The sequence below is a fragment of the Polypterus senegalus genome, chromosome 7, assembly GCF_016835505.1.
Source record: "Polypterus senegalus isolate Bchr_013 chromosome 7, ASM1683550v1, whole genome shotgun sequence".
In the NCBI taxonomy this organism is placed as follows: domain Eukaryota; kingdom Metazoa; phylum Chordata; class Cladistia; order Polypteriformes; family Polypteridae; genus Polypterus; species Polypterus senegalus.
In genome coordinates, this window is record NC_053160.1 from 173,244,230 (window position 1) to 173,267,472 (window position 23,243).

At 40.2% G+C, this 23,243-nt stretch overlaps 1 protein-coding gene across 2 annotated transcripts in view; it reads left to right on the top strand.

Moving 5' to 3' along the window:
- The window catches only part of spock3 (SPARC (osteonectin), cwcv and kazal like domains proteoglycan 3), a 411,929-nt gene that overhangs the window by 365,700 nt on the left and 22,986 nt on the right, over nt 1–23,243 (top strand). For both annotated transcript variants that reach the window (XM_039759614.1, XM_039759615.1), the window contains one exon: nt 11,241–11,360. In XM_039759614.1, the coding sequence (XP_039615548.1) occupies nt 11,241–11,360 (120 nt within the window). The remainder of the gene's footprint in view (nt 1–11,240; nt 11,361–23,243) is intronic.

Here is a 23,243-nt window from a genome sequence, read left to right on the forward strand (position 1 = left end):
TAATCCTTTTCACAATTTTAAAAACTTCAATCATGTCTCCTCTTAAATCTGCGTTAGCTTAAAATGAACAGTTTCAACTCCTTCGATCTCTCCTCATAGCTAATACTGCTTAGTCCTGGAATCTCTCTTGTCACTCTCTTCTGATCTTTCTCTAGCACTGCTATGTGTTTTTGTAATATGGAGACAAAAACTGAACGCAGAACTCCACGTGAGGCCTCACTAGTGCATTAAATAACTTAAGCATAACCTCTCTTCACTTGTACTCCACACATCATAATATAAAACCCAGCAACAAAGCTGGAAGTTGCAAAGTGGCTGGGCCTGGAAACAATTGGCTCTGTTTATTGACATCTGGTCTAAGGTCCAGGTGGGTGAGGTCCTCTATGGAGGTGAGCAGTTAAAAAGATTGGCAATTGATGATTAACATAAAGCAAATAGAAAGATTACTGAGGGGACTGGCTTGTAAAAAGGGGGTTCGCTGGTTCTGCTGACTAAAATGAACTGTCAGCCCCTTCTGTTCTCAGTCCAAATCAACTTTGTCCAAATCTAACGAAGTTAAAAAAAGTGACTTGTAATTGAACTTAAAAATGCATACAACATTTGTGAAGAGATAAGGGTGATATTTATGAACTTGAACAGTTAATGTAAACTGCTAATGGTATAATTCAGTCTTAAAAGAACTTCCTGCAATGACTGTATAATCAAAAGAGAGTAAAATGTATCCAATTATGGCATAATTTTACTTGAGAAATGCTTCTCATAAGCTTTAAATTGTTTATGTAGGAATGGGGCTGTTTCTCTCCTAATTTAAGCATTTATGGCAGCAAATACATCACACATCACATCTGAATAGAAGTCATGAATAGATTAATATGAAGGAAAACATAAAAGGCAATTTATTGAGGATTATAGATAATGAACTTGAAATGCTTTATTGTGTGTAGCTGTTTACAGTGGATTCAGAAAGTATTCAAGCTCCTTTGCTTTCTGCACACTTTACTGTGTTGTAGATTTAATTTTAAATGGATAAATATGTAATGGACTAAAAAACGCAGCTAAGATTCACAACGTCTTTGACGCTGATTTATTTATTTTTTTTAATGGGGAACCCACTTAACGCACCCAACCTAGGCCCGACTCACACGCACTCCCTCAGAGACAAAAAGCAAATGGGAACAAAACAGAAATTTAATTCTGTATTAAACAATAATAAACAAAATATAACTACACAAACTACAATGATCTCACCCCAGTTCCCTTTACCGCGATATGCAATAAACACAAATTCAACAATAACAGACAACTAACAAAAACCACACACAATGAAGTCCATGAAAAATGGCAACTGGTGTAATGAAATAATGGAGGTAGATAGTCCAGAGATCAGCTTGCTGTATGTGAATGTAAAGATCAGTCCTGCAGGGATTTCCTGATGAGATGATGACGTGTGAATGGGATCAGGAGCGCTCCTTTCTTCGCAGGTCAATAACAAATCCTAATATAGTCCTCATGCAGCAGGAAGACACCAGACAGTCCAAAACAGAAGACAATCCAATCAATCTACAGGTATTGAATGGGAAGGCAAACAGACAGGGAACTCCGACATGAAACAAAAAAAAAACTATCCTTTTCTGTACAACTGGCCCCCTTTTAAATCTTGCACCGGTCAACAGACAACAAATCAGCGCCACTTCAGGGACTGAAGTTTTCACTCCCCAGTAGCGTCAATACAAATAACCTTAACCCATCAATCTCTACAAAATAACTCATAATGACAAAGTAGCCTCAATCATTGTGAAATGGACACTACCTAGAGTTGACCATCCAGGCAAACTGACTAACTAGGCATGAAGGGCTGTGGTCAGAAATGTGACCAAGAACTCAATGGTCACTCTAACAGACCTTCAAAAGAAACAGATAGAAAGAAAGGGGCAGAACCGCTGCCTGGACACCCTTCCCTGGCGTCCCGCTGTGCCACGCACTGGCAGCGTTTCCCCCTCCATCCGGCACCCCGGCACTTGCCTGTTCGGCACCCGGGTTCCGTGTCCCTCCTGTTGTTGGAATTGACGGAACCGCCTGCACTCCTTTCCTCTCCGCTGACCTCAAGGATTCCCTCTGCCCCCGCAGAGGGCGGCCAGCACCCAGACGTGTGCACCCAGCACCACATCCCATCCTATCGGAGGAACCGGCACTCAGCCTCCAATTCCTCCTGTCGCTCTGGGACGCCCTGATGTTCTGAGTCTCCTTATTGAAAAGAAAGAGCCTCCTTCCCATCTGCGTCCCTGTAGAGCGGCGCAAGACTGCTGCCAACTCGGGGTGGAGAGCGCTAGGACCTGGGCAACTCAACAGCCCGTGTCCTGCCAGCCCCCTCACTGTCTCTCCCTCACCGCGCGCGCAGCCTCTGCGTCGCATCCACTGTCGGAGGACTGCTTACTTGTTGCTGGTCATTGGATTCACAGCCGTTTTCAGCAGACCCTCCTTCATGCTGTACGGGGACGGCTGAACTCACCTTGCCCGCCGTACACCTCCGGCTGAAGAATCCAGCGTCGCGTTGTCTGATCGCCTTCAGCAGCTCTTCGAAAGACGCGACCGCCTTCATCTCCAGTACCCGCAACTCAGCCCGGAGGGCACATAGTCCCTGCCTACAAAATAAAGCACATGCCCGGCCCCCCAGGGCCGGCTGCCTATCGGCAGGGAACTCACCTCCCGGGTCCCGTCCGACCAAGGAAACGACCTTGGTGTGGCCTCTGTAGACACGATGCTGTCCCGGGCGCCTCTAGCAACGGCGCACCCACAGGAGCCTGTTGCAGTCCGGCTCCACACACCGTTGACCCGTCGTTGGGGAAAACGGCTCTCCTGCGGACCCCTGGTGGCTTTGTGCATGCCGCTCCCGCGGCACATGGGTGGGGTCCCCTGCTGCACCGGGTCGTCCACAACAAGATTTTTGATATCAGGTCCCCGTCTTGAACCAGACGGAGCATCCTGCCGACTACGCCAGATGTGGACGCGGCCCGGACACAGACAGGCGGACATGTTGTTCATCACCACACGTTTATTATACAACTATTTACAGAGTCAAAGTGCACACACGAACCCCAACACAGTCCTGGCCACACAATGCCTTCTCTTTGGGCCGCCTCCACTCTCTCTTCTCCTGCCTTGTTCTGCCTCCACCCGACTCCAGCCTCGAATGAAGGGAGACGGCCCCTTTTATCTCATCCCACATGAGCTCCAGGTGTTTCCCAGCATTCCTCCCTGGACACTCCCCAGTGTGGCAGAAATGCCGGCTCCCATCTCTGAAGTGGCGAAAGTGCCGAGGTCCAGGGTTCCCAAGGCATTGGGGCACCCCCTGGCGGTGACCATGGGTCCCTACAGGGTTGGGCTTCAAGCCCTCTACCCGTGGCCCCCAAAGCAACCAGGAAGGAGGCCCCCACGTGATCCAGGGTGGGCGTAGACCCTCTTCCGGTCCCTCAAGGTGTCCCAGCCGGGTCGTTGCCCCTGGCATTCCTGACAATATATATATATATATATATATATATATATATATATATATATATATAGTGTTCATTGTAAGGAACTACAGGTCCAAAAGATTAAATTGTTGGGGCATTAATCTGGTCATCGTCACTTAATAATAATAATTGCTCAAACAAAACGTGTGGTCTATAGCGCTAAACAAACAAAAATCAGGGTCCTTGCATGAGGGACCTTTATAAAGCATATAGAGAGTCAAGGTGGACGGGAGATCCATCCTGCAGTACGTTCTCGTAAGAAGTGACACCTCCTTCCAGAAACTGTGGGATATGTAGCAGGGGGACCAGAAGGGTTGGAGTCAGTTGCCCTCACTAGCTGTCTCACTCTGGTGGAAAAAAACAGAGGATAAATTTAGCGCCAGCACCATCTCTCAGTCCTGGGTGGAAGCTCATACTTCAGAGTACATACTTGCTAGTTTATATACTGTATATATATATATATATATATATATATATATATATATATATATATATATATATATACTAGCAAAATACCCACGCTTCGCAGCAGGTACCGGTCGGTGAAATTGTGATCGCCGGTGATCACTGGAATACACATGTTAATTGGGGTAAACTTGCACATGTTGAGAAAGAAGTCAGCACCAGGAAGATGTACGTGAGCAAGTAAGGAAGCCCAGCAATGACAGCCTTGAAGCGTAGAGTAAAAGAAAAGGCAACAGTCATGAGGAGGGAGACATGAGGAAGTAAGGAAACCCAAGAATGTCAGCCTTGAAGCGTTGGAGTAAATGAAAAGGCAGGAGTCACCAGCAGGAAGACGTGAAGGAAGGCGAACAATAACAGGCTTGAAGCAGTGGAAAAGAAGAAAATAAATTGTCTGTTAACGGAAATAAGGAATAAAACCACCAAAAGGAGAGGTCAGTTCCGAAAGTTCCTTACCACATAATGGTGAGAACCGCCAAAAAGAAGACATTATTTTCGAAAGTTCGTTACGGGGTATGGCGTGAAATAAAACATACTTAACATTTGTAAGTACAGTGTAAAGGATGAGCATGGGAAATTTGGGCTTCCTGTATATATTGGGAGTCGCAGAAATAGTGAGGATGGGTTTTCCCTATCTTTATATACAGTTTAGGGGGTACACCTCTTTCCCCCCCTTGGGTGCTGCAATAGGACATGAAACATACCTAACTTTTGTAAGTACACTGTAAGGAATGAGCACGCGAAATTTCAGCTTCCCACCTATATGGAAAGTGGGAGAATTAGTGATGAGTCAGTGAGGGCTTTGCCTTTTATATGGATAGATAATGTGTTTGTGTGTGTATACATTATCTGTTATACAGCTAAATAATATTACATGTCTTTTTCATATTTCATATGGTGGCCCAAAGATCTTCCAATCTGTGTCCAAGTGCTGTGACATAAAATGTTAGCATTCTTTTATTACTGTATGCCAGAAAATAACATGGAAAAAATAAAACAATTACATAGTATTTTTCAGTTACATTACAACTTCTAAGATCTTTGTATATACTGGGAACACCATTTAAAAAAAAAACAAACAGAATATGCAGTGAGTAACAGAACATCAGATTTTTCTTCCAAGTTTTCCAGGTCAAATAAACAACAAAGCATTGGAATAACAATGAAAATTAATGCCTCTCTTTGATAATGATTAATTCTGACTATTGTGTGTAGACAATACGAATAAATGCATTTTATGAAAATTTAATTTAATTTAAATCATTTTATATTTTATGATACATTAATCACGAACAGCATTCTGTATGGGACATTAATTTTGTGGCAGTATGAATAATCATCTGTAGTCTGTCAATATGCTTTCTGTACCATTTATATTAATTATCACACAACACAAAAATAACTGAAGTAGAAAATTCATTATGTTGTGGTAGTAAGAAACAAAAAGCCCTTCGTAGTGGTTTTTACCCACTTACAGGTCAATATTAAATGTGTTCCCTTCTAGAAATCATCTGATATAAATAATACATTGATAAATTCTAAAGCCCAAAATATTTTAGTGTGTAACATAAAAACATATTTTTTAAATTCAAGGTTCCAGGGAGCCGGTGCTTATCCAGTGGTGTCAGGTTCAGGACAGAAGCTAACCCTAGAAGTTGTTCCAGTGCATGAACACAGCAACTAACCTCACAGACACGTCTTTGGAATGTGTGAGGAAAGTGGAGAATGTCAAGATAAATACACAGACGGAATGTGCAGCTTCTAAACAGGCAGCAACCAGGGATGGGAATAAAACCAGGAACCTGGATTTGTGAAGGAGCGGCATCACTAAACACTTTACCCCTATACACCCCAGTAAAGTGATAAAAGGTTTTTAAATGTAACAGTGAATATTAGCTTGGTTATTTATATAAAGTTTGAAAATATATTGGGAATACTGAATAACAGTTAACTAATTACATATACAGTTATAATTTCATATATTTATATATACTTGAACATTTTCATTTTTTTTAAGCTTCCTGACAGCTTTACTTTCATTTTCTTCTTAGCACACTTCTGCTTTAGAATCCATCATACCATACGGTAATTACAAAAAAAAAATAAATGACAAAATATAAAACTGAAGTGCAGCCGAAACACAAAGCATAACAAAGTTTCAACATGAACAGAAACATTGTGCAATACACAAAACTATACATATATATTTACATATACACAGACGGGTTTTGTGCCCAAATTCTAACCATCATTGGTCAGCCACATTTTTAAAAGAATCATTAGATAGACCATCAATGACAATTTCATTGAGACAGAAGATGTTTAAAAGTGGGTTTATCATATGTGTTAACTTCATGACAGACTAAGTGCCTTCATAGACAAGAAAGGAAAGGAATGGAAGATATTTAGAAATGGCAAATCAAATTAAGTCCAATTAATTCAAATGCAACAGAAGACATAGTAAGAAGCAGTAGGTATTCCATAGTAACCTAAGGAGTCCTCAGCCTTGAAACATAAGAAATTTGACAAATGAGAGGAAACCACTGAGTCCATCAAGCCTGTTTGTTTAGCTAAACGTTAAGCTGTCCCAGTATCTCATCCAGATTCTTCTTAAAGGTTCACAAGCTTTCTTCTTCAACTCTGTGTCTCAGTAGTTTGGCCCAGAGTCCCACAACTCTTTGCATAAAGAAGAGCTTCCTGGCTTCAGTCTTCAATGCACTTCCTCTTAAATTCCACTGATGTCCTCGAGTACCTGATTCACTCTTAAGCTGAAAGAATGTTGCTGGATCTACTTTATCAATGCCTTTGAGGATTTTAAGTACCTGGATAAGGTCCTCACTCAGTCTCCTCTGCTTTAATTCTCTCAGTCAGTCAGAGTAAGACATGTTCTGAAGTTCTGGGATGCACTTGGTTGCTCTCCTCTGCACAGCTTCAAGTGCTGCTATGTCTTTCTTGTAGTGTGGTGACCAGAACTGCACACAAGACTCTAGATGTGGTCTTACTAGTGCATTATATAGTTTGAACATAACATCCCTTAACCTATATCAATAGTTTTTATGATATAATCTAAAATTTTATTTGCCTTTTTCATTGATTCTGTACTTTGCACTGTACTTTTAGTCATTGAAAATGTTTTGTCAACGTAAACCCCTAAATTCTTTTCAAAGGTTGCCTCCTGTACGGCAGTGTATTCCATCTCCCATCTTATATTTATAATTGATGTTCATTTTGCCTATGTGTAGCACTTTGCACTTTTCTACATTAAACTCCATTTTCCAAGTTTTCTCCCAATTCTGGAGCTTGTACAGGTCTTTCTGAATTCTTTTTTGCTTCCTCCTCAATGTTTGCCCTCCCTTCTTTGGTATAAATGCTGGGGATGATGGGACTTCTCTAATGCTGGTAGACTGTTTCAGTGATACCATACATTAATAAAACATTGGAGCACACTCATAAGATGTCCTTATGCAGTACTCAGAAAGAATGGCTGTTCTGTAGCCTTTATGACCTGGAATTTTAAACTATTATCACAGGCACTAAAGATTCTGTACTGTTTGGCTGGAAGGAGGAGAGGGCCAACACCGACTCCATTATAAAAAACCCAGGAGCAGGTAGATGACCAGTTGGCCGAGGTCTCCAGGAATGTGACATTGTCATTGACTTTCTTTTTTACAATTTGAATCTCCTCCACTGTCAACTGGTCCAAGTTCATTAATCAATTAGTGGACAGATATTGTTGGTTACCTTTTATGTTTAATCAGTTTCCACCTTGTGTGTTTCAACAAATCTGCATTTATATGTGTTCCAGTTCCGTATTTAGTAACTAATTGTGAAAACTGGCCCGGACACAGACAGACGGACAACATTTTTGCACCCAACACACTGTTTATTTACACTATGTACAAATATAAAAGCCCAGTGCACACTCACAAACCCCAGTGCCTCTTGCACCGATTTCCCCAAAGTCCAGGGCCCACAGTCTTTGTGCCTTCCTGGCCGCCTCCCGTCCTCTCTCTCCAGTTCAGTCCTGCTACCTCCGGACGTCCACCAATGACTGGAGGGAGGCGGCCCCTTTTATGGGAACCCGGATGGGCTCCAGCTGCTTCCCGGCACTTAGTCCTGGCCACACCCCTGTGTGGCGGAAGTGCCGGCTGCGCACCCGGAAGCCGTCCGTGTATCCCCTTTCGTCTTCCCCCCGGCACTTCCTGGTGTGGCAGAAGTGCCGGGCTCCCGGGATCAATAGGCACTGGGGCACCGCCTGGCGGTGGCCACGGGTCCCTACAGGGCTGGGCTTCCAAGCCCCCTACCCGAGGCCTCCTGTATAACAAGGACGGACGCCCTCTCTCGGTCTGGAGGAGGCACACGCCCTCCTCCGGTCTTCCAAGGCATCCCGGCCGGGCTCCATCCCCGGCCAAAGACCACACGGGGTAAACCGGCATCGGGGCGCCGCTTGGCGGTGACCACGGGTCCCTACAGGGCTGGGCTTCCAAGCCCTGTACCCGTGGTCCCCAATATAACCAGGACGGACGCCCCCTCGCGGTCTGGAGGAGGCACAAGCCCTCCTCTCCTCCTCCTGGGCGTCCGACCACATAATATAATCTATACTTGTATTTTAGCTAAGAATTGTTCATAGCGATCTACACCTGCATTTAGTGAAGAGCACCACACAAAACAATAAGCTGCATTGTATTGTATCATAGTGTAATTAAAAATAATGGACAGATTGGTGAAGGTACAATATAGCTAGTGTGATACATTTTGCACTAAACTGCTATGCCACCAAAGTAAAGTATATTAAACATAATTAGCTTTAATGACAACCAAAAATATCATTATTCTTTACAGTCAATTCACTACATGAATTTGAATATTAGAGTAAGATGGAATTCTGCAATGAGTACCATGCACTAATAAAACTTTGCAAGGGGAAACTACATGTCACTGACTTCTTTTGAGCTGAATATTAAAAAAATAAATAGAGTATATTTGCTATTTCCTGCCTTGTGCGCATTGTCTCATACAAGGAAAGATTAAAGAAACAAAACCTGTATAAAAGGTGACATGATTGAAATTTTTTTTTAAATTTTGCAGTTAGGAGACCCTGGTTCGCTTCCTGGGTCCTCCCTGTGTGGAGTTTGCATGTTCTCTCCGTGTCTGCATGAGTTTCCTCCGGGTACTCCGTTTTCCTCCCACAGTCCAAAGACATGCGGGTTAGGTGCATAGTGTGTGCTGTGTGTGTGTGCGTGTGTGCCCTGCGGTGGGCTGGCACCCTGCAGTGGGCTGGCACCTTGCTCTGGGTTTGTTTCCATCTTTGTGCCCTGTGTTGGCTGGGATTGGCTCCAGCAGATCCCCGTGACCCTGTAGTTAGGATATAGCGGGTTGGAAAATGGATGGATGTATGGATGTTTATATACAGTACAATGTGTTCACATGTGTTGTGACCAGAGGGGTGTGGGGGGCACTGCTTAGCCCCTAAACCCCGAGATACAACTACATGACACCATTCTGGGTTCAAACAGAAGATATTTTTATTTTACAATGCCTTCACAGACCTCCAAATCGTTTTCCACAACAGTAGAATACAATATATATTCCCTTGTCTCCTTTCATACCTCCCATACAGTCTCATCGTCTCTTCTTCTGATACTGGCTATTCATGCAGGAAACATGGTTTCTCTAATGTCAGACCCTGTGCCACATAATTTTCAGGTCAAGCTGAACCCTTTCAAAGAGGGCCTAACAATCCCCTGCTGCTCCCACAGGTGATACCCAAGTTTCCTGACAGGGCTGTTCCATGGGACTACAATTCCCAGCTATCACTCCGGGTATCCACATGGGACTACCACCAGTGAAATGTTGCCATCGTGTGCATGGGGAGGAAGACATAACTCCCAGCAGCAGCCACCTTCTGTGCTTCCAAACAGGCTTCGAGTCCTGGCAAGGAACTGGAACCCATCCTCACTGATACACCAGACCACCTTTGTCCTTGTATTACAGTCTCCCACCCTGGCAAGGGATCTACCTACATGCTGGTTAGGTCACCAGTCTAACCAATGTAGCAATAAACATATAAACAAACATTCCAGGTGAGAGAGTCATCCAAAGACTGGAAAATTGATCCTACTACTTATAGACCATTAAGCTTATCTCCATTGTGGAACTACATCTGCAGCCTGTAAGTGATATAACACAACACCCACAACATCAGTCAGAGAACACCCTCTGAGTCAGATAGCCTTAACCTCAGTCATAGTGTAAATGGGCATTCAAAGGGCGTTTTGTGACTGACGTTGTGGGTGTTACGTCATGTTGGGGACGTTATGTGACTGACCTCATAAGTACTGTAGGTGGCAATTACACTCTGTTGCCATTGTGGCTAAAATAATTAAAAGTCTAAGTCACAAATAAACTATTTAGCTGAACACAATATTCTAACTAAACACCTATAAAAGTGAAAGTGAAGAACAGGTCAAAAAAGCTTCTTAAAACAGGAAAATGGAGTAATTGGAAATATAAAGTGTATAATATACTGTATACTGGGTGGCTAGTTTATTGGGTAGATGTAATTCTTTTCATGCATTTGACTGCTCAGTATGTGGAGACCAAATGCCATTTAAAGCTGGTAGAAAGGATCATGTATGTGGGTTCTTGGTTCTTCTACTTGCCTAGTTAGTCAGTTTGGCCAAATGGACAATTTTAAGAAGAGTCCTGGTGGTTCCAAACTTCTTCCATTTCACAGTTTAGTGCTCCTGGGAACACTCAAAGCTTTAAACAAACAGTGTTCTTCCCATGCCCTTATCTGATCACAGAGGTCTACAGAGACTTCTTTGGACATCATAGCTTGGTTATTGTTCTGATATGCAGGTGTGATGTGTGGGACTTTCTATATACAGGTACTTCTAAATGATGTCCAATCAATTCAATTTGGCAAAGGTGGGCTACAATTAAGTTCTTGAAAGATCTCAAGGAGAATTAAATTGAACAAAATGAACATGATCACAGTTATGGAGTACCACAACAAAGGGTCTGAATACTTAAATGAATGAGCAATTTCAGTTTTTAATTATTAATAAATTTGCAAACTTTTGTGAAAACATGTTTTCACTTTGTCATTATGGAGTATAAAGTGTAGGTTGATGGTCAAGAATGGCAACTTTATCCACTACAGTACAACAAAGTTAAGTGAATTAATTCACTGTATGCCCAATGTATCGTGGACCACACAACTAAAGGTAAAATGGTCATTTCCTGTTTTTGCTTTCTTTTTAGTTTGCAGTGACCTGGAGCACAAAGAAGTGGTTAGCAGGCTGCGTGACTGGTTCAAGGTACTACATGAACATGGAAACCAGAACAAAAAAACAAGAAACATGCACACTCCAGAACGAAGCAGTAAGTCCTCCAAGATTATCACTAATTTCACAAAAAGGTTTGATTGTAAAATATCATCTTGTATGATCACGTACTAGTAGGCCACAAGGCAGCCAATCTGCATCCGGACCCTGAGTGAGTCTTTAACCTCCCTGAGCAGCTGTAATAGTGCTCAACAACTGGACTTTAAATGATTTGTATGTCACTTTGGACAAACACTGTAGTGAAGAGAAGTAATTTAATTGATTATTTCTCAGGATTAATGTTAACTGGATGAACATTACATGTTTTAATTTTAACTGGTCATTTCTCTTTTTTATGTTTAATAGTTTATCAGAATCTAAAAATGCCTTTTTGGTGACTTATGTAGTATGCTCTCTTACATATCTTTCCTGGTATAATAGGTACCTAGGTTTTTTAAGAATTTATGACATTTAATATTTGTGAACTTCTTTTGGAGATATTTTTTCTGTAATTCTAAAATTTTGCTTTGGGATATACAGTGCCCTTTATCATGTTTAGGACAAAGGCACATTTTTCCTAAATTTTCCCCCCTGCTCTACAGTTTAAAATTACAAATCAAACAATTCAGACTTATGATTAAAGTGCACATTGCAGAATTTCATTTAAGGGGATTTGCAGACATTTCAGACACACAACACTTTTTCTACACGATCCTGCCCACTTCAGGGCACCATAATATTTGTGACAATTGTTGTCACAGGTGTTTGTGATTCCTCAGGTGGGTTTCATTGCTTCATAAGATATCTCCGCTTCCTTCTACCCTTTGAAGTCTGTAGTTGCAATTGTTCAACATGAGGGCATGAGCTGTGCCAATAAAAGTCAAAGAAGCCATTATGAGAATGAAAAAAAAAAACAAGAACAAAACCATTAGAGAAATCAGCAAAAGCTTAGGATGACCTAAATCAACTGTTTGGAATATCTCTCTATTATAATAAAAAAATCTTGGGAGATGAGACTTTTTATACTGCAACGAGACGTGATCTTTTGAAGAGAGACACTTTCGCATCCCGTGAGACAAGACTTTGCGCCAAGAGATTTAACCACGCCCGGGGCCAGAAATAAAAGACTAAAAGCGTAGATGACAAAGTAGAACGTTATAAAGAAATTAAAAAACGTTGGTGTGATACACATGCAGAGCAAGTTAGAGATAATGGAAGTATGAAAATTAGAAAGTCTCAAAAAAATGATAGTAACGATCGCATTGGTGCAAACAAATGGAAATTATTACTTGGTGAAATAACGGAACAGCAAAAAGAGATCAAATATATTGTTCGGATTTAAACTTTAAGTTGGAGACTTGTAGAACGTCTAATTCGTGTTGCCATCAGGGAAAAGTAGTGTTTCTTCCCAATGAAGAGGCATATATGCGAGAATTAAAAGATTGGTTGTTTGATGAAAGTGTAATCCCGCGAGAGAAACTTTCAAGCCCTGTTAGATAAGATTTTAAGCAAAGAGATTTGGAAAAGTCCTGCCCACATCTAAAACATTTACAATCACGCACACAGTTTAATCATTTCTCATTTGTGTGAATGCTATTGTCAGACACAGTTCGTGTAGAGAGAAAGAAACTCACGGGCAGTTATACGTTGCGTTGTCACAATGTCATTCCAAACACGGCTTCAAAATTTAATGAGATATTGATGAAAACGTAAAAAAAATGAAAAGAGATTGAATATATGGACATAGGTGATATGACAGAAGGATGTAGATATTGTTTGGCTTTAAACTTTAAGTTGGATACTTGTAGATCGTCTAATTCGTGTTGCCATCAGGGAAAAGTAGTGTTTCTTCCCAATGAAGAGGCCTATCTAGGAGAATGAAATGTTTTGTTGTTTGCAAGCTGGAGAGACGCAAAGTTGCTGGCGCGTAGCGCAGGCAGGGGTGTTGGCAACCGAAGAAAGCAGGGGGCAATGCCCCTAGTCATGAAGAAGAAAGAACACACTGGTGAGCTCAGTAATGGCAAAGGAACAGGTAGGCCAAGGGAGATCTCAACTGATGATGATAGAAGAATCCCTGATTGTGGTAAAGAAAAAACCCCAAACACCTGTCTGACAGATCAGAAACAGTCCTCAGGGGGCAGATGTAGATGTATCAGAGACGACTATCAGCAGAAGACATCATGAACAGAAACACAGAGGCCACACTGCAAGATGCAGACCACTAGTTAGCTACACAAACAGGATGGCCAGATTACAGTTTGCCAAAAAAGTACTTGAAAGAGCCTTCAGAATTCTGGAAAATGGTCTTTTGGACAGGTGAGACAAAGATGAATCTCCATCAGAGGGGTGGCAAGAGCAAAGAGTGGAGACCAAAAGGAAATGCCTGAGATCCAAAGCAGACCATCTCACCTGTTAAACATGGTAGTGGGGGTGTTACTGTATGGCTTGGGCAGGTACGGCTGCCACAGGTCCTGGCACACTTCTCTTCATTGATGATGGAACCGCTAACAGCAGTGGCACGAGTTCTGAGGTGCAGAAAAAACGTCTGATCTTCTCAATTTCCAGTAAATGCTTCCAAACTCACGCAGCGTTTTATCCTACAACAAGATAATGATCTCAACATCCTGCTATGACAAAACAGAATCTAAAAAAATGGAAAATTCTTGAATGGCCAAAGCCAGCCCCCTAATTTAAATCCAATTCAACAGGACTTTCATATGCTGAAGAGAAAACTTAAGGAGACAGGCCACCCAAACAAGCAGAAGCTGAAGATGGCTGCATTAGAGGCTTGACAGAGCATCACCAGAGAAGACCCTCAGTACCAGGTGATTTCTGTGAATTTCAGACTTCAAGCAGTCATGGCATGTGAAGAATACGCAACAAAGTCCTAAATATGACAGCTTTAATAGACCTGGTGTTGCTGTCTGCCCTGAAATGAGGGGACCATGTAAAAAAAGGTGTTGTCATTTCTACATGGTGAGACCAAAATGTATGCAGACACACGTAAATGAAATTCTGCAAGGTGCACTTTGTTTGTGTCTGAATTGTTTGATTTGTTATTTTAAACTGTGGAGCAGGGAGGTAAACCAAATTAAAATATGTATTTGTCCCAAACATTATGCAGGGCACTGTATGTATTAGTATAGCATAACATCCAAGATTAGAAAGAACTCCATTATTGTTGAAGGTTGTTAACATTCAGGTGGCAACCTATTTTGTTACAATACTCTGTAAATAGTAAAAATCACACATACTGTATACCAGAATAATTCTCGTTACAGGAAGCAAGATAATTGCTTTTTGTAAGTAGGACGCTAATATCGTCGAGCTGTCCTTTTCAGCATCTATCCTGTACATGAATATTCATTTTTTGTACAGTTTATTTCCATGAAAGACAATGAAAGATAATCACGTATGAACTAATTGAAGAAGAAAGCTAGCAATGAGCACCCCCAATGTATTCATTTTTAAACTCCAAGATAAGCAGCACCATTTGAATTGTATTACTGACAAAATATCTGGATAAGAATAAATGAAAAGCCCTTTAAATCCACAGGTTAATCTAGGAACTGTTATATAAATTGAAAACAACTTAAAAGGTTTAGAACTGATGGAACTACTCATGCATTTCTGCAAATGAAATTGGTTTAAAAGCAGAAAATGAGATAACAGGGACCTGTAAATGTAGGCCACATGCTATTATTGTTTAAAATACCTTTAAAACTCAGTCGTCTATAAAGACAAAAATATATCCTGTGTTGAGTTCAAAAAATAATTTCAGATATTTATAACTGTGTATTATAGACAGCGAGAGACCTGATTTTAAATGGGGTCATTATTATTTAATAGGGTGATGTGAGACTACGTGATTCGTACTCGTTGTACTGGAATCAGTTGGCTTAGGGTCACCGTTAAGGAAATTTGATCCACATATCCCGTTAGATTTTCAGATCCTCTTTTCTGCTAAAGTGTGCTTCTCTCTTTGATAGTGGATAGTGTCTATTATAACCCTTAACACAGAAGCGTTTTGAGTAAGATTATGTGCAATCCTTCGATATTTGAATGCTCTCAGCTAGTAATCCCCTGGGTAAGGCAAGGCCTACAGGATATTGATAATATTACCCTGAAACTCACCTCTTATAGATGTCATGATGGGACAAAGTTTTTCTGAGAGAAAGTAGGTGGGCCAGGGGTTTTGTTGCTTTTTTATTTTACCTTTTACATGTATTGCACTTGTATTGACTTTGGGCATTGTTTTCTTTTAGTTTTCATTACAGGTTACAAGTAAAACTGTAATAGTAAAAAAAATAAAATAACAGAATTTGCCTATAAATTTTAGAATTGTTATTCCATATTATAATGGAAAAAAGTCAGTTAATGTTTAAATTCAGCAGCCGTTCAACTAGTTATTTCAATGAATAATGAAGCCTTTCCTAATGTATTGAATGCTTCAGTAATTCTGTGCTTTAGCTCATATATTTTATTAAATACCCATCCACCTAGTTATTCCAAAAAGGTAGCAGACAACAATTCAAAATACTTTATGGCATAGGTTCTTAAACTATGAAATGAGTTGTGTGTTTGTGATGATAGCTCCGTGGTGAAGCACAATTTAAGTAAATAATCGGGAGTCCAAGGGCAAACACATTGGGGTGCTTGAGTGATCGTGTATTCACTTCAAAATGTGAACAGGGCAGTTGAGTGCTTCATTCACTCTTCAGAGCAGGTGGAGGACTGCACCGGCACCCAATTGGTTCTATAAAGGGAGCCTGCATGGTGAAATCAGGAGAGAAAAAGAGAAGAAAATCAAGCTAGAAAGAGAGAAAGAAGGAAGAGAGTTTAAGGGTGTGAGAAAGAGGCAGGATGGCGAGGAGCCCATGCCAGGAGGAAAGGAGATAGGTGGTTGGGAATATGACCCGGGGAAGCAAATGGAGAAGAGGAGCTACCATTGAGCTACATAGGGGGAGTAGAAGCAGCCCTGTCATATAGCGTCTTCCAGGTAGACGCTGAAGGACTGGTTGAGGGAGACGTGTCCTACAGATACTGAGGGACTGGTTGGATGGACCGGAACCTGGGAAAAAGACATGACTACACCTGTCATTGGGCTTATCCCATCAAGACCTTGCAGCATGAGGAGATGCCAGAATTTAGAAAGAGACATTGGGGCTTGTGTTTTTAAGAAAATCTGCCTGTGATTATAACCTCATTTTATTGGATTATTTGTTGATTTTAACCTACATGTTTCACATGATTTTATGGATTATTTATTTATTGTATTGAAGAACCTGCACTGCACTTTTGGACACTTTGCCTGTTTTGTAAATTAAATGTTCTGGCTTTCTTGGATTTCTGGTTTTGAACCTAGCTTGTTTTTTGCCTATAAAATAATTTCTTCTCTTGGTCTGTCCTATCTTTTATAAAATCATTTGTTTTAAAATGTTTCACCGAACCAGTCTTCCTCTATGTGGCTACCATTTAGGATTGTTGGATTTACCTAGCTTAACTGGCTAAAGGTCTATGACTGTTTGTTTCAGAATGATTTGCAATTCTTCCCTTTCTCCAGCTTGCCTCCAGTCTGTAATTGTTTGTTGCAAAATGATACACAATCTCTGCTTAATTTTACAGATCCTTCCAAACAATTCGCTACACCATCAAATTATTGATAGTTAGAATTGTATTTGTTATACTGTACTCCTTACATTTAAGCACATGAAATAATTTGACAGACATGAGTCATTCATCTCAAAAGAGCTCACTTTTTCATCTAAAGATTTGAAACTATTTCAATTTAAGACTAAGAATCAAGTTAAGTCTCTGAAGTTCAGTGTATCAGCAGTTCTCTGAGTGAAGTAAAGAGTGTAATTTCTCTGCAATTTCTCTTACTGTTATTCAACTTCAATCTGTACCCCTCATGCTCTTGTTGAAGAACTGATTATACAGTAACAGTTGGAACTACGTTTATTTATTCAATTTACAATTTTATACAACAACAACATTTATTTATATAGCACATTTTCATACAAATGATGTAGCTCAAAGTGTTTTACAGGATGAAGAAGAAAGACAAAATATAAAAAAATAAAATAAAATCTCTGTAATATAATAAAAAAATCTTGGAACGAGACAAGACTTTTTAGCCTGGGACGAGACGTGACTTTTTCAGAGAGATACTTTCACGTCCTGCGAGATGAGACTTTGTGCCATGAGATTTAACCACACCCGGGGCCGGAAATAAAACACGGGTAGATGACAAAGTAGAATGTCGTAAAGAATTCAAAAACGTTGGAGCGATACACATGCAGAGCAGATTAGAGATAAAGAAAGTACTAAAAGTCGCAAAAAATTGATAGTAAAGATTGTATTAGCGCAAACAAACAGAAATTATTACTCGGTGAAATAACGGAACATCGAAAAGAGATCAAATATATTGTTCGGATTTAAACTTTAAGTCAGAGACTTGCAGATCTTCTAATTTGTGTTGTCATCAGGGAAAAGTAGTGTTTCTTATCAATGAAGAGGCCTATCCACGAGAATTAAAAGATTTGTTGTTTGGTACAAGTGAAATCCACAAACGCGAGTGACAGAAATGCGAAGTGGCTATAAAATAAAAATATAAAACAAGTCTATGAAGTTGTTTTTTAGTCACTGTTTAATTAAAATGAAATGGTTCAGCACTTTCTACTCATATTTTGCAGTATTAGTAGTTCCTGTCTACACTTTCCATGATTCTGTTATGAGCTTCTTGTAATTCATACACCATTCTGATTGTTGCTCCACAAGTAAGCTGCAGAGAAGGAGAACCTCTCTGCGTTTTGTTGCAAAACCTGTGCTCTGCAATCTGAAATGCTGTTGCTTTTGTACACTGTCTAGCTGTTTATAAGAATGAGTCCACAAGCATTCCCTAGTATTCCTTATAAGGTGTACTTGACAGCACTATGTGTAATTGTACTAAACATTTTAGAAGACTTTACAAGAAGAGCCTTCAGTCCATTTTCTGCCTTGCTTATCTTGAGCTGTAGGAAGCAGTGCATATCCTGGCAAATCTGAGATCAAGACATGAAACAGTTCTGACCCGCAAGGCAGACTCACTAACACACACACACACATTTGCTCATACAGAGCTGATTTGGAGTTACTAACAACCCTATATGCATGTTTTTTGGTACACATGTGGAAAAATGAAAAATCGGAGGAAAACCCTATACAAACACAAGGGTTCTCATTATTTTGTGTGGATTCAAGAGAGAAAATATGCATGCACCAAAAACAAATCAGACTTATAAAACCTGCCGTACGCACATTTCCACAAAATTTACCATTTATAAATCTCAATCACCTTGTAAATTTGCATACATGAACACGCCTTGAATGCCACCCTTTATTATGGAGTACTAAACAACTTCATGCATAAACAATCACAATTCAGCAGGACTGTATTGGCTGGGAGAGCAACCTATCTCCTGAAACTTCGAGACCCTGACTATCTGATTGTGCTCTGCAAGTGCGAGTACAGGATCATGTGCAGCATTATAGCACCTCTCTCCTGCATTCTGTGGGCCCAGGAAATATGATTGCTCTTAAAATGAATATTACAGGCCATATGAACCACTGAAGGCTCAGTTACCTTACCAACAAGCCAAACACACAGTTATTGCCATGTTTGCCAAAGCTACTTTGCCCCCAAATAAATAAATTGTGTGTTTGCCCCAAGCCACTGAGACACCACGTTTGTCAGCCACATCTTAGCCAAGATGGCTTGTTCTGTGTTCTTTCTGAACCCCTTTCAAAGTAACAGTCTGGTTCTTCCATATTAATTCCTTTCATAAGTTTAAAAACTTCAGTCATGTCACCTCGTAATCTCTGTTTTCTTAAACTGAAAAGGTTTAACGCCTTCAATCTCCCCTCTTAGCTCATACCCTGCAGTCCTGGAATGAGTCTAGTTACTCTTCTCTGGACCTTCTCTTGTGCTGCTATGTCCACTTTTGTAATATGGAACCCAAAACTGCATGCAGTACTCCAGGTGAGGCCTTGTACTCCACACATTGTGATATATAGTCTAACATCCTATAAGCCTTCTTGATTGCTTATGTACATCATCTGGAAAAAAATAGTGACAAGTCCACTGTGGCTCCTAGATCCTTCTAATAAGTTGTATTTTCAAGTTTCAGACTTCCCATTGTGTATTCAGATCTAACATTTTGACTTCTTTTCCGTAATATCTTACATTAAATGTGTTAATTACATGTCCCAGTTAAGCATAGAACCAGTTTCATTCTCACCTTCATGCAATTAAATCACAGACCATAGTGTATTAAGTAGGATTACCCCAAGAATGTGTACCCCTAACTTCGAATGCTGAGTAATTTAAACAGAAGAATTGCTACTAACCTTGTCATACAATCATATTACGACAAATAAAGTCCACAGTTTCAAGGTGCCAGAGAGTAGGTAATTGTTTCATGCGGATCAGACATGCAATTTAGAATTTCACTGTACTCTGTTCATGTAATAATGAACTTGACACTTTAGGTCATTTGTCACTTTTATGTTTCTTAGCAAAGGCAGTTTTGTTAGCAGTGCATGACATGTGTCATAAGATGCCTGACTCATGGTTGTCATGCACTAAAACTTTTTAAACTTTGTTCACTGTAAGCAAACAACAGCTAGCTTCCTTTCTTATTAAGCACAATGAAAAAAAAACTGCCATATGTCTGATCTACATTTTGTTATTTCAGTGAGTTTAAAACCACTGTTTTTTAAGTCTTTTCAAGGAGGGTGAGACTTTTTTTTGTTAAATTGCTACCATCCACTACGCAGTTTCACACTAATCTAGGTAGAGCATCTGCTGAGACAAAAGTGCACCCAACTGTCTGTGTGCTGAGTTGGCACATAAGGAAACTGTATCTTAAAAGCAATCATTTAAATTGAAGAACATGTATTTTTTCCACACCATTTTCATCCTGCAGCTAATTTGTCACCAGTCATCGCCATCCACAGCACATACATTTTCATCTCACAAGGATAAGAAGTATGTCAGGTCTAGTAGGTGTCTAATGCAATGTTTGGCCTTTTATATCCGAGTAAACACACCAGAACCACTCGACAGTTGTAGAAATGCTGCTTAGGATGGAGGACTAGCGTTTGTTGACATACAGACCACAGCTAGTTCAAAGATTTCCGTTCACACTTTCGTGACTTATAAACGTCTTCAAAGATTTATGCTCCTGTACTGCACAGGTCACTCACGGCATGCGATACCTGGACCCTTGTCACAGCCATTATCCCTAGTGGCTGTGTGACTACTTCCCACCTATAGATAAATACTGTATGATTGTTCTTGGATAAAGCAATTCACTTGTTTTTAACCCTTTTCAAGTTGAGTAGCACTTCACTTTCTAATTTCCAAATCTTTACATACTGCCGGAGATATTCAGTGCTGCCTGAGAAATCAATCTAATAACCATTTTTATTGTAGAACAGATAAACAAACCATGTTTTTAGTTTTTCAATCGAGTAAGCAACATAGAAATCCCTTCTAGGTCAGACTGGAATGTGTGAAGTTAACTACGAGAAAAGTAAGGAGTCCTTAGATTAATACTCCTCTTCCTTAGGGGACTGCATTCCTTTAATATGGTGTGGCCGTGTGCAGGAATGAAAGGTTGAGCAGCTGTGAAAAGCTGGGACACTAGCTGGGTTGTCCTGTTTAAAATGATCATCCAAACAAAAGATCACACCTTTAGGAGACAAAGGAAATGACTACTTGGGTACAATAACAAAAACAACAAGTTCTCTTAGGACGTGAAAAGAAGAGGTTGTTCCGTAAAGCTCCATCCAGTGGGTTGCCCTTAGGGGCAAATGATACCTCCTTCTGGGCAGCCAGGCTCCTTCCCTTTTCAGTGCTGAGGGGAGAGAAGGAGAAGAAAATGTTAGGGGCACATACCTTGCTTGAGTCCATGAGGAGATCCTTCGACATTGGGTAGTGACATCCTTCACATCGTCACTTTGATGGTCAGTGCAATTTTCTGTGCTGTGATGTGCTGGGCTGGTAAAACTTTTTGTTATGGGACACACTGTGAACCCCCTGGAGATCATAGCAAAGGAGAGAATGATAACAAAACTGAATGGCATTATGAACAACGCTACACATCCTCTCTCTGACACAACAATGAATTGTTGTTCACAATGTGAATTTCCCCTTGGGATTAATAAAGTATCTATCTATCTATCTATCTATCTACACTGAGAACTTTCATTCAATGTCAAAAAACAGTTTATTCTATCTACAGTATCTATGTATGTAAAGAGACTGTCTCTTGAGCTGTGTTAAAAGACATTGCAAAAGTGAGATGCCTTTTAATTGTAGATAGATAAGGCACTAAAGGATAGATAGATAGATAGATAGATAGATAGATAGATAGATAGATAGATAGATAGATAGATAGATAGATAGATAGATAGATAGATAGATAGATCGTGTAACAGATAAGGGCGCTGTTGTTCCCTTAAACCCTCAGATCAGATACCAGACACCAGATAAAAGTCCAAATAATGGATTTATAATAATAATAATGTGCACAAAGCCCTCCACTCCAATATACTCATAAACTACTGCACAAATAGCAATTAATACAAGAATCCTCGACTCCCAGACGTGTTGTTCCCTTCCTCCCAACTCAGCTCCCTGTCTGGGATTTCCCAAAGTTCTTTATAGTCCTTGACCCGGAAGTGCTTCTGAACCCTCAGTCCATGTGACTTTCTAGCACTTTCGGGGTCAGATCAAAAGCTCTTCTTTTTCATCCCGGAAGTACGTCATTTCCCCTGTTCCTGTGATCAGGACATACTTCCGGGTTATAGGGCACATAAAAGTCTCTGAGCCTCTCTGCAGTGTCCCCTTGCGGCCCCCATGGTATCCAGCAGGGTTAATAAGGAAAACTCCAATATCCATGATACCCTGCTGGAATTCGGGCACCTCCATGCTGCTGGAAGGGCTCCATCTAGCGGTGTGGGGGTATTGCCCTGGATGAACGGCTCGCCATATCTCACAATAGATAGACAGGAAAGAAACTCACCATGACAGATGCTAGCTACTCAACTCCATCCATGTAGGATCACAGAGGTTCTTTTCTTCTCTTCTTTTTTGCTTCTAATTGGACCTCCTTTTTACTTTCTTGTATAGGAAGTATAGGAAAAGTATTGTAATCGTCCAAAAATTCAACCTGGACATTTTGATGAAACTCAACGTTTTAGACCTCCCTGAGTCCGATTTACTTTCTCGTAGGAAAAGTATTGTGATTGACCAAAAATTAAGTTTCGAGTTTTCATTGAATTTTGACGTTTTAGACCAAAAAATACCAATTTTTTGGAATTATGTCTGTGTGTGTGTCTGTAAACACGATAACTTTAGTACGCTTCCACTTAGGTCAACCAAATTTTGCATACTAGTATTAGGTACAAAATGTAGATTTCAGTCATCTTTTGAGCTATTTCCGCTAACTGGAAGTGGTACTTTTTTATTCATGTAGCTTCACAGTCCAATGTATTTAACTTTACTTTTATAATAATTGTTCAATATATTATACATTTGATTTGATTTGTTGTGAATTTGATTGTTTAATGTACATAATATAAAAATATAATCATTGTTTTGCGGTTTTCCCCTTCAAATATCCATCCCCATATCTGAGTATACAAGAAAGTCTAGGGGAGACCACTCCCGAATTTTAAGTAAGCATGTTCTTATTTCCCTTCCCCGAACAAGACAGTGATATCTAGATAGATAGATAGATAGATAGATATTTTATTAATCCCAAGGGGAAATTCACATAATCCAGCAGCAGTATACTGATACAAAGAAACAATATTAAATTAAATAGTAATAAAAATGAAAAAAGTTAAAATAAAATTAATGTTAGCATTTACTCCCCCGGGTGGAATTGAAGAG